General features: G+C 59.1%; 1 protein-coding gene across 1 annotated transcript; it reads right to left on the bottom strand.

Moving 5' to 3' along the window:
* Nucleotides 1–346: 346 nt before the first annotated feature.
* On the bottom strand, nt 347–10,278 carry LOC137315383 (lipid transferase CIDEB-like). The gene is made up of 5 exons (XM_067980106.1): nt 10,056–10,278; nt 7,383–7,524; nt 6,710–6,859; nt 5,937–6,124; nt 347–1,611 (listed from the first exon to the last, which is right to left on the bottom strand). The coding sequence occupies exons 1-5, from the start codon at nt 10,109–10,111 to the stop codon at nt 1,491–1,493; spliced, it is 657 nt and encodes a 218-aa protein (XP_067836207.1). The 5' UTR covers nt 10,112–10,278; the 3' UTR covers nt 347–1,490.
* Between the last annotated feature and the right edge of the window lie 289 nt (nt 10,279–10,567).

Raw genomic sequence — 10,567 nt, 5'->3', positions numbered from 1 at the left:
CGCGGAGCTCCCTCGGCACCGACCCTCCGACTGCGCGGCGCTCCCTCGGCACCGACCCTCCGACTGCGCGGCGCTCCCTCGGCACCGACCCTCCGACTGCGCGGCGCTCCTTCGGCACCGACCCTCCGACTTAAACCCAAGTTAAAACGTAACTTGAGGATGAACTTCACCCTCAAGTTAAGTCATAACTTAAGGAGTAACTGAAACCTCCAGTTCAAATTCAGCCCATCCCAGGGATTTGTCCCGGAATTAAAGGGGAGGTGCGATCGACACGTTGACTGGTTAACCCTGCACATGCTGGTGTGCCTCAGGATTTCCCCCCCCCCAGCAATCAGCTGACACCCCGTTCGATCGGTAATGTTTTAATGTCTGATCAGATTGGATAAATTGTACAATAAAGGTTTTTTTCTGTTGATACAGAGAGACTCTGTGAATACTCGAGTGAAAGGTAAATTTTATATAAACATCGCATCACATCTCTCAGAAAGGTCTCCACAGCCGACAGATTAATGTTGGGGTGCAGTCCGCTGCTATGTCGGCAAACGGGTCATCCATTTGGTGCACAGCAAGATCCCACAAACAGCAATGAGATGAATAACCCAGTTAATCTGTTCTTCCCAGCGGTTTGAGGGATAAATATCGGCCCCAGGACAGCGGGGAGAACTCCCCCCTCCCACCGCCCCCCCGCCCCTCCTGCTCCTCTTCCCGCTCGAGGCCGTGGGATCTTTTACGTCCGACCGAGAGGGGCAGACGGGGGGGGGGCGTGTCCCCTCGGTTCAACGTCTCATCCGGTGCTGGGAGCCGGGAGCGTCGGGCCCTGGATTACGGGGCTCGAGCCTCTGGGGCGGGGACTCGGACCCACGGCCTTCTGACTCGGGAGGAGAGAGTGAGGCAGGTTGAGACACGGGCTGACGGGGTCTGGCCACACACTACGCGGAAAGATCTTCCGCAGGGCTCTCGCATCGTAACTCTGGGAGGCGGGGTGGGGGGGGGAGAGAGGGAGGGGGGGTTAGAAGGGCAGAATCGGCCTGCTAGGGCTGCAGACCGGGAGAATCCCTGACGGGAAATTCCGGGCTCGTGACCTTGAAGGAAGTTCAAAAGCGACGGCCTGTAGTTTATTATTCCAGAGATAGGACAACTGGTCCAAGGGCATTCCCGACAAGGACAAGGGGGGCTCCCTGGGCCTCGCAGTGGGGCCGACCGGCTGACAGGGGCGACTGAAGTCAAAGAATCGAGGAGCAATAACTCACTGCCTTCAGCATCTCCGTGATTCGGGAATTATTGGAGATGGCAGCAAGGGTGCCTGATCTGGTTATTCCCCAGGACAAAGAGGGAGAGATTCACAGAAAGGACACGACTAGAGTCGGGTTTAATAGCAGCAAAAGTCCGAACAAAGTCCTCGGCCCACTGATAGTCATTGTGTGTGTGTGTGTGTGTGTGTGTGTGCGTGCGTGCGTGCGTGCGTGCGTGTGTACACACACACGGCAGGGTCAGTAACAGTACTCTGTGATACTGTCGTTTCCCTCCACGAGGCGTCGTGTGAAGGAAGAAGCTGTGACAAGGATCTGACCAAATCCGTACATGAGTGAAGAGATCACACGGAGCAACTCCCTGCAGGAAGAGAGGAAAAAAACACAGCACGGGTTAGATACAGAGCAAAGCTCCCTCTACACTGTCCCATCAAACACTCCCAGGGCAGGTACAGGGTCAGATACAGAGTAAAGCTCCCTCTACACTGTCCCATCAAACACTGCCAGGGCAGGTACAGGGTTAGATACAGAGTAAAGCTCCCTCTACACTGTCCCATCAAACACTCCCAGGGCAGGTACAGGGTGAGATACAGAGTAAAGCTCCCTCTACACTGTCCCATCAAACACTCCCAGGGCAGGTACAGGGTTAGATACAGAGCAAAGCTCCCTCTACACTGTCCCGTCAAACACTCCCAGGGCAGGTACAGGGTTAGATACAGAGTAAAGCTCCCTCTACACTGTCCCATCAAACACTCCCAGGGCAGGTACAGGGTTAGATACAGGGTAAAGCTCCCTCTACACCGTCCCATCAAACACTCCCAGGGCAGGTACAGGGTTAGATACAGGGTAAAGCTCCCTCTACACTGTCCCGTCAAACACTCCCAGGGCAGGTACAGGGTTAGATACAGAGTAAAGCTCCCTCTACACCGTCCCATCAAACACTCCCAGGGCAGGTACAGGGTTAGATACAGAGTGAAGCTCCCTCTACACTGTCCCATCAAACACTCCAGGGTAGGTACAGGGTTAGATACAGAGTAAAGCTCCCTCTACACTGTCCCATCAAACACTCCCAGGGCAGGTACAGGATTAGATACAGAGCAAAGCTCCCTCTACACCGTCCCATCAAACACTCCCAGGGCAGGTACAGGGTTAGATACAGAGCAAAGCTCCCTCTACACTGTCCCATCAAACACTCCCAGGGCAGGTACAGCACGGGTTAGATACAGAGTAAAAGCTCCCTCTACACTGTCCCATCAAACACTCCCAGGGTAGGTACAGGGTTAGATACAGAGTAAAGCTCCCTCTACACTGTCCCATCAAACACTCCCAGGGCAGGTACAGGATTAGATACAGAGCAAAGCTCCCTCTACACTGTCCCATCAAACACTCCCAGGGCAGGTACAGGGTTAGATACAGAGTAAAGCTCCTCTACACTGTCCCATCAAACACTCCCAGGACAGGTACAGGGTTAGATACAGAGTAAAGCTCCCTCTACACTGTCCCATCAAACACTCCCAGGGCAGGTACAGGGTTAGATACAGAGTAAAGCTCCCTCTACACTGTCCCATCAAACACTCCCAGGGCAGGTACAGGGTTAGATACAGAGTAAAGCTCCCTCGACACCGTCCCATCAAACACTCCCAGGGCAGGTACAGGATTAGATACAGAGCAAAGCTCCCTCTACACTGTCCCATCAAACACTCCCAGGGCAGGTACAGGGTTAGATACAGAGTAAAGCTCCCTCTACACTGTCCCGTCAAACACTCCCAGGGCAGGTACAGGGTTAGATACAGAGTAAAGCTCCCTCTACACTGTCCCATCAAACACTCCCAGGGCAGGTACACCTTCCGCTGACTTTTACTATTTTTCTCCGATTGGCGGGCATGGGACGGGACCAAAATGTCACCTATTTGTGTGTGCGTCTCTGCTAAAACCAAACGAAGCCTCGAATGGGCCTACGTTCTGTTTGACTGTTGACAGTGATCTGATCTTGGGAACTGTTGGCTGAGATTGAATCTTGTTTGGAACGGATCGTGATTAGTAAATGAATTATGGAACTGATAGGTTGAGATATTTCACCGTTGCGATTAATACAGGTTGCTCGGGGGCGGGTGGGCCAGGCCGGCTCGTTGTGTCGGCCCAAGTCTGTGGGCCTCAGGCCTGTCGACGTGGTTGCTTCTTTTGCGACTGAAGGCCTGAGGCACTGTCCTGCGCTAATGCCCGTGAGCCAGTTCCTCTCGCTCTCGCCTGCGAGTCAGAAAGTCGTGGGTTCGAGTCCCCGCTCTGGAGACCGGTGCCCCCCGTTCCAGACCCGGCTCCCGGAGACTCGAGCCCCATAATCCAGGCCGACACTCAACGGTGCAAGTACCGAGGGAGTGCTGCACTGTCGGAGGTGCCGTCTATCGGATCAGGCGTTAATCGAGGCCCCCCCCCCGTCTGCCCTTTAAGTTAGATGTAAAAGGTCCATGGCCACTATTGGAAGAAGGAGCAGGGGAAGGAAGGGGGAGAGGGGGAAGGGAAGGGGGAGAGGGGAAGGAAGGGGGAGAGGGGAGGAAGGGGGAGAGGGGAAGGAAGGGGGAGAGGGGAAGGAAGGGGGAGAGGGGAAGGAAGGGGGAGAGGGGAAGGAGGGGGAGAGGGGGCAGTTCTGCCAGGGCCAACACTCCTTCCTCAAACCCACACCACCAAAACAGATTAACGAGTTATTCGTCTCAGTGGTGTGCTGGTGGGATCTTGCTATGCGCAACATGGCCGCCTCACTGCCCGCGACAACAGTGACGACGCTTCAAACTAACTCGCTGTGCGTGTCCAGAGTTTCGAGACGCTCTTTCGAGGTTTAAAAGGCACTGGGTGAATGAGTCATCCCTCGAAGGCCCTCGGCCCCCCACTCCCGCCCAACTCTCCCTCACTCCCCGCCCAAACTCTCCCCCCACTCCCGCCCCAACTCCCCTCTCCCCCACTCCCGCCCAACTCCCCTCTCCCCCCACTCCCGCCCAACTCCCCTCTCCCCCACACCCGCCCAACTCCCCCTCACTCCCGCCCAACTCCCCTCTCCCCCCACTCCCGCCCAACTCCCCTCCCCCCCACCCTCCCCCAACTCCCCCCACCCCCTCTTCCGCCCCAACTCCCCTCTCCCCCACTCCCGCCCAACTCCCCTCTCCCCGCTCCCTCACTCCCTCCCCACTCCCCTCTCCCCCTCCCCCCAACTCCCCTCCCCCACTCCCCGCCCAACACCCCTCTCCCCACTCACCGCCCAACTCCCCTCTCCCCCACTCCCGCCCAACTCCCCCTCCCCACTCCCGCCCAACTCCCCTCCCCCCACTCCTCCCCACCCCCTCACCGCCCACTCCCTCATCCCCCACTCCCCGCACACCCTCCCCCCCACACCCGCCCAACTCCCCCCCACTCCCCCCCCCACTCCCCCTCCCCCCCTCCCGCCACTCCCCTCTCCCCCGCTCCCCGCCCAACTCCCCTCCCTCCCCTCCCAACTCCCCACTCCCGCCAACCCTCCCCCACTCCCCTCCCAACTCCCCTCTCCCCCCACTCCCGCCCAACCTCCCCCACTTCCGCCCAACCCTCCCCCACTCCCGCCCAACCCCCCCCCACTCCCGCCCAACCCACCCCCACTCCCGCCCAACCCTCCCCCACTCCCGCCCAACCCTCCCCCACCTCCCTCCCCAACCCTCCCCCACTCCCGCCCAACCCTCCCCCACTCCCGCCCCACTCTCCCCCCCACTCCCGCCCCACTCTCCCCCACCTCCACCCCACACTCTCCCGCCCAACTCTCCCCCACTCCCGCTCCACTCGCCCCCAGTCCCCCCACACTCTCCCGCCCAACTCGCCCCCAGTCCCCCCACACTCTCCCGCCCCACTCGCCCCCAGTCCCCCCCACACTCTCCCGCCCAACTCTCCCCCACTCCCGCCCCACTCGCCCCCAGTCCCCCCACACTCTCCCGCCCCACTCGCCCCCAGTCCCCCCACACTCTCCCGCCCCACTCGCCCCCCAGTCCCCCCACACTCTCCCGCCCCACTCGCCCCCCAGTCCCCCCACACTCTCCCGCCCCCACTCGCCCCCAGTCCCCCCACACTCTCCCGCCCCCACTCGCCCCCAGTCCCCCCACACTCTCCCGCTCCACTCGCCCCCAGTCCCCCCACACTCTCCCGCCCCACTCTCCCCCAGTCCCGCCCCACTCGCCCCAGTCCCCCCACACTCTCCCGCCCCCACTCGCCCCCAGTCCCCCCACACTCTCCCCGCCCCACTCGCCCCCAGTCCCCCCACACTCTCCCGCCCCACTCTCCCCCAGTCCCGCCCCACTCGCCCCCAGTCCCCCCACACTCTCCCGCCCCACTTGCCCCCTGTCCCGCCCCACTCGCCCCCAGTCCCCCCACACTCTCCCGCCCCACTCTCCCCCAGTCCCGCCCCACTCTCCCCCAGTCCCGCTCCACTCGCCCCCTGTCCCGCCCCACTCGCCCCAGTCCCCCCACACTCTCCCGCCCCACTCTCCCCCAGTCCCGCTCCACTCGCCCCCTGTCCCGCCCCACTCTCCCCCCAGTCCCCCACACTCTCCCGCCCCACTCTCCCCCAGTCCCGCTCCACTCGCCCCCACTCCCGCCCCAATCTCACGCCCACACTCCCGCCCCACTCTCTCGCCCACGCCAAGTGCGACTCTGTTCTCCGCACCCTTTTACCTGATGACTTTCTTTGGACCCAGACACTTGATGTCAAAGGTCATGGAATACAGGCCGTAGAAGGTGGCCCTGATGTTGAGCGATCCGAAGAGGTCCTTGGGGTTGAGCTTGTAGATGTCAAAGGTGATCCGGGCAATGTCTTTGGCGTTCTTGGGTTTCTGGGTCAGCGAGTACGAGATCATGGTCCTCTGGAACAGAAAACCATCTCCCATTTACCGGTTAGATACGGAGTAGAGCTCCCTCTACACTGTCCCATCAAACACTCCCAGGGCAGGTACAGGGTTAGATACAGAGTAAAGCTCCCTCTACACTGTCCATCAAACACTCCCAGGGCAGGTACAGGGTTAGATACAGAGTAAAGCTCCCTCTACACTGTCCCATCAAACACTCCCAGGGCAGGTACAGGGTTAGATACAGAGTAAAGCTCCCTCTACACCGTCCCATCAAACACTCCCAGGGCAGGTACAGGGTTAGATACAGAGTAAAGCTCCCTCTACACTGTCCCGTCAAACACTCCCAGGGCAGGTACAGGGTTAGATACAGAGTAAAGCTCCCTCTACACTGTCCCATCAAACACTCCCAGGGCAGGTACAGGGTTAGATACAGAGTAAAGCTCCCTCTACACTGTCCCTGGGCTGGATTTGATCCCAGGTCCCAGAGGGTGAAATGTCAGTGTCCGACCTGACCCGACCCGTCCCTCCCCTCCCCTCCCCTCCTATCTTGTTATACTGAGGGTCCCTCGAAGCCCATGACAGATCCATTTTAACTCAGACCTTCGGAGAGATCCATCGCTGTCCCTTCTCCAAAACCATGAACGTCGTGTCATCGTCCAGGTGTTGAAAGAATTCCTCGTTATCCACGGCCGTCCCGTCCTCGTCCAGGACCAGGCTGATCACCCCGGTAATGAGGAGGGTATCGACAGCCTGGGGAAGGGGCAACAGCATTCAGTGTGTTAGAGCGGCACCTTAATCAGGTCACATAGTCATAGTGTGTGTACGTGTGTTAATGTACGTGTGTTATTGTACGTATTATTGTATGTTACCGTACGCGTGTTACTGTACGCGTGTCACCGTATGGGCTATGGGAAAAGAGCAGGGGAGTGGGACTAATTGGACAGCTCTTTCAAAGAGCCAGCACAGGCACGATGGGCTGAATGGCCTCCTCCTGTGCTGTAAGATTCTATGATGATACTGTGTGTGTTATTGTATACGTGTTTAATTGTATGGTGTGCGCGCGCATTTGAGTGGGTGCGTGTGTGTTCGCATGTGGGTGTGTGTGTTTGGGTGTGTGTGTGTGTGTTGGGGTGTGTGTCCCTGTGGGTGTGTGTTGGGGTGTGTGTCTATGTGTGCCTCTGCGGTGTGTCCGTGTGCATCACCCCCCCCCCGTACCAGTCCTGTGCACCCCAGCCCCCCCCCCCCCACCCACCCGTCGCTCCGCGGGACCCACCTTGTTGATGAGCTCCCCCAGGGTCCTGGCCGTCACCCCTTTCCGGGAGCTGCGATCCTGATTACAGATTCGGAAGGGTCTCTGGGCAGGCGTAGAGGACAACAGCCTCCGGGTTAGCTCCGAGCCCACCGAGGAAACCGATCTGGGAGCAAAGCAAAATCGTGAGATGCTTTTTATCGTTCACCGTCTCGTTCCCTCAAACCCCTCGCTACGGTACGGGTTCCACAGGCACCGTAAATTCCCAGCTCCTGCCCGGCCGCACCTGACTCATCCTGCGGTACGGTACCCACTGGTGCCAAATGCACCTTCAGTACTCCACATGAGCAGGCCTTTTGTGACGAGCGTGCCCAGGCAGGGTGTACCCGGCCCGCCTATTATTTTAACACTGGGGACTCCCAGCCGTGTCCTCAGCCAGACTCTCCCTCCCCACTTCTCACAGGAGCTTCTGGCTTGTGACGAGGAGCAGGAACGCTGGCTGACTCCCGCTTACCCGAGAGCTGTCAGCCGGGGCTCAGTGGGTAGCACGCTGACTTCTGATTCATAAAAAAGTCGTGGGTTCAGATGCCCGCTCTGGAGACTAAGAATTAGAGTATGATACAGTTCAGGAGGCCGTTCGGCCCATCGTCCCCGTGCTGGCTCTTGTAAGTATTTATCCAATTCCCTTTTTGAAAGTTATTATTGAATCTGCTTCCACCGCCCTTTCAGGCAGAGAATTCCAGATCATCACAACTCGCTGGGTTAAAATATTTCTCATCTCAACTCTGGTTCTTTTGCCAATGACCTTAAATCTGTGACCTCTGGTTACTGACCCTTCTGCCGCTGGAAACAGTTTCTCCTTATTTACTCTTATCAAAACCCTTCATGATTTTGAACACCTCGATCAAATCTCCCCTTAACCTTCTCTGCTCTAAGGAGAATAATCCTTAAACCCATTATCCAGGCCGACAACCCCCGGTGCCGGTACTGAGGGAGCGCCGCACCGTCGGAGGGGCGGTGCCGAGGGAGCGCCGCACCGTCGGAGGGGCGGGCCGAGGGAGCGCCGCACCGTCGGAGGGGCGGGCCGAGGGAGCGCCGCACCGTCGGAGGGGCGGTACTGAGGGAGCGCCGCACCGTCGGAGGGGCGGTACTGAGGGAGCGCCGCACCGTCGGAGGGGCGGTACTGAGGGAGCGCCGCACCGTCGGAGGGGCGGTACTGAGGGAGCGCCGCACCGTCGGAGGGGCGGTACTGAGGGAGCGCCGCACCGTCGGAGGGGCGGTACTGAGGGAGCGCCGCACCGTCGGAGGGACGGTACTGAGGGAGCGCCGCACCGTCGGAGGGGCGGTACTGAGGGAGCGCCGCACCGTCGGAGGGACGGTACTGAGGGAGCACCGCACCGTCGGAGGGGCGGTACTGAGGGAGCGCCGCACTGTCAGAGGGGCCACCTTTCCGATGAGACATTAAACCAAGGGCCCCGTCTGCCCTCTCCGGCGCACGTAAAAGATCCCACGGCCACTAATGCAAGAAGAGCAGGGGGGAGTTCCCCCCGGTGTCCTGGGGCCGACATTTATCCCTCAACCGACATCACTAAAAACAGATGGTCTGGTCATTTATCACATGGCTGTTTGTGGGATCTTGCTGTGCGCAAATTGGCTGCCCCGTTTCCCACATTAACAACGGTGACTACGTTTAAAAAAAAAATGTGTGGAGCGTTTTGGGACGTCCCGAGGCGGTGAAAGGCGATCTATATAAATGGAAGTCCTTTCTTTCTCACTCAGGGGCTGCTGAGGTCGACTGCAGGGACCCGAATCTATTTACTGGAGGCACGGACTCGGTCCCTCTACTCAAACTGGCCAGGAGAGTCCCATTCCCTCCTCCTGATGTCTACCCTTCTCTTCGAGTGAGGTCCCACCTCTGATCGCCTGGGCGAATCAGCTTCCACCACCCCCTCGGGCAGGTGCGTTCCAGATCATAACAACTCGCTGCGTTAAAAAAAAAATCTTTCCTCGTCTTCCCCCCTCTCTGCTTCTTCTGCCAATCACCTTAAACCTGTGTCCTCTGGTTACCGACCCTCCTGGCACAGTTTCTCCCTGCCTACTCTTATCAAAAAACTACCTCATGAATTTTAAACACCTCTCCCCCTTAACCTTCTCTGCTCCAAGGAGGACAATTCCAATTATCAGGGGAAAATAATTAGTCTGCGGGGTATTTTCTACGACGGCGTCGGCAGGCCCTTGCAAAAAGGTGCCCGGGGGGGTTGGAGCCTGCGATAAGGTTGAGAGGAGGGGGGGGAGCGCGGGGGCGGGGAGGTGGTGGAGGGAGGGTCCAGGTCACTAAAACTGATAGACTCCTATTTACATACCACCTTACACGGCCTCAGGACGTCCCAAAGCGCTTTACGACCAGCGAAGTACTCTTGAAATGTAGTCACTGTCGTTACGTGGGGGAAACGCGGCAGCCAGCTTGTGCGCAGCAAGATCCCACAATGAACGACGACAGCAACCACCAGATCATCTGATTTTTTTCAACGGTTGAGGGGTGAATATCGGCCCCCAGGACACCGTCTTTCACGTCCCACCCGAGAGGGGCTGACTGGGGGGGGGGGGGGGGGGGGAGGGGGCCCCCCCAGTCAGCCCCTCTCAGAGGGGGGGGGGTGCCGACACGGCGAAAAGCGGGTGAAACCAAATCGGTCTGACCTGATCAGCGAGGAGGCGGAAGAGGACACGTAGTCGCGGGCTTTCGTATACTCCATTTTGTCTCGTCTCCTCCGGTCCGCTCGATTCCGCTGGCGAAAACAGAACCCTGTGGCTCCGTCGCCTTCCGAGTTCCTCGACGGTCCTTTTAAATTTTGTTTCGTCACCTCGGACTTTGACCCAGCTGTCCACGTCGGTGCAGGGGGTGGGTTTGGATGAGATAAAAGAGTTGATGATTAAATCCACAGCGGGTGGGGGGGGGGCGGGGGAAAGAGAGATTGACTCTGGACTCTTGAGCCCATCCCAGAGGTGCAAAGTCCAGGGAAATCTCTCCGCGTGCTCCGAGATTAGAGGGAAAAAATCGACGGCGGGCCCGCGCGCCCTCCCCTCTGCCGATTAGTCACCCAGCAGGAAGAGCACAGGGACCACCGCCTCCGGGGGTTAAGAGTGGCAGGGAGGGTACCGCCCCTCCGTCAGCCCTGCCCCTGTGCTGGCCTCACTCCTCCTCCCCCCCA

The sequence above is a fragment of the Heptranchias perlo genome, unplaced genomic scaffold, assembly GCF_035084215.1.
Source record: "Heptranchias perlo isolate sHepPer1 unplaced genomic scaffold, sHepPer1.hap1 HAP1_SCAFFOLD_543, whole genome shotgun sequence".
NCBI lineage: Eukaryota > Metazoa > Chordata > Chondrichthyes > Hexanchiformes > Hexanchidae > Heptranchias > Heptranchias perlo.
Note: the sequence above shows the minus strand (reverse complement) of the source record. Positions and strands in the feature narration are given on the sequence as shown.

Excerpts from the sequence above, each read along its gene's own strand:
- LOC137315383 (XM_067980106.1), bottom strand. The coding sequence starts at position 10,111 with ATGGAGTATACGAAAGCCCGCGACTACGTGTCCTCTTCCGCCTCCTCG. Across the intron at positions 6,860-7,382 it reads TGGGGGAGCTCATCAACAAG|GCTGTCGATACCCTCCTCAT; the intron begins GTGGGTCCCGCG and ends CCCCTTCCCCAG. Across the intron at positions 1,612-5,936 it reads GGTCCAAAGAAAGTCATCAG|GGAGTTGCTCCGTGTGATCT; the intron begins GTAAAAGGGTGC and ends CTCTTCCTGCAG.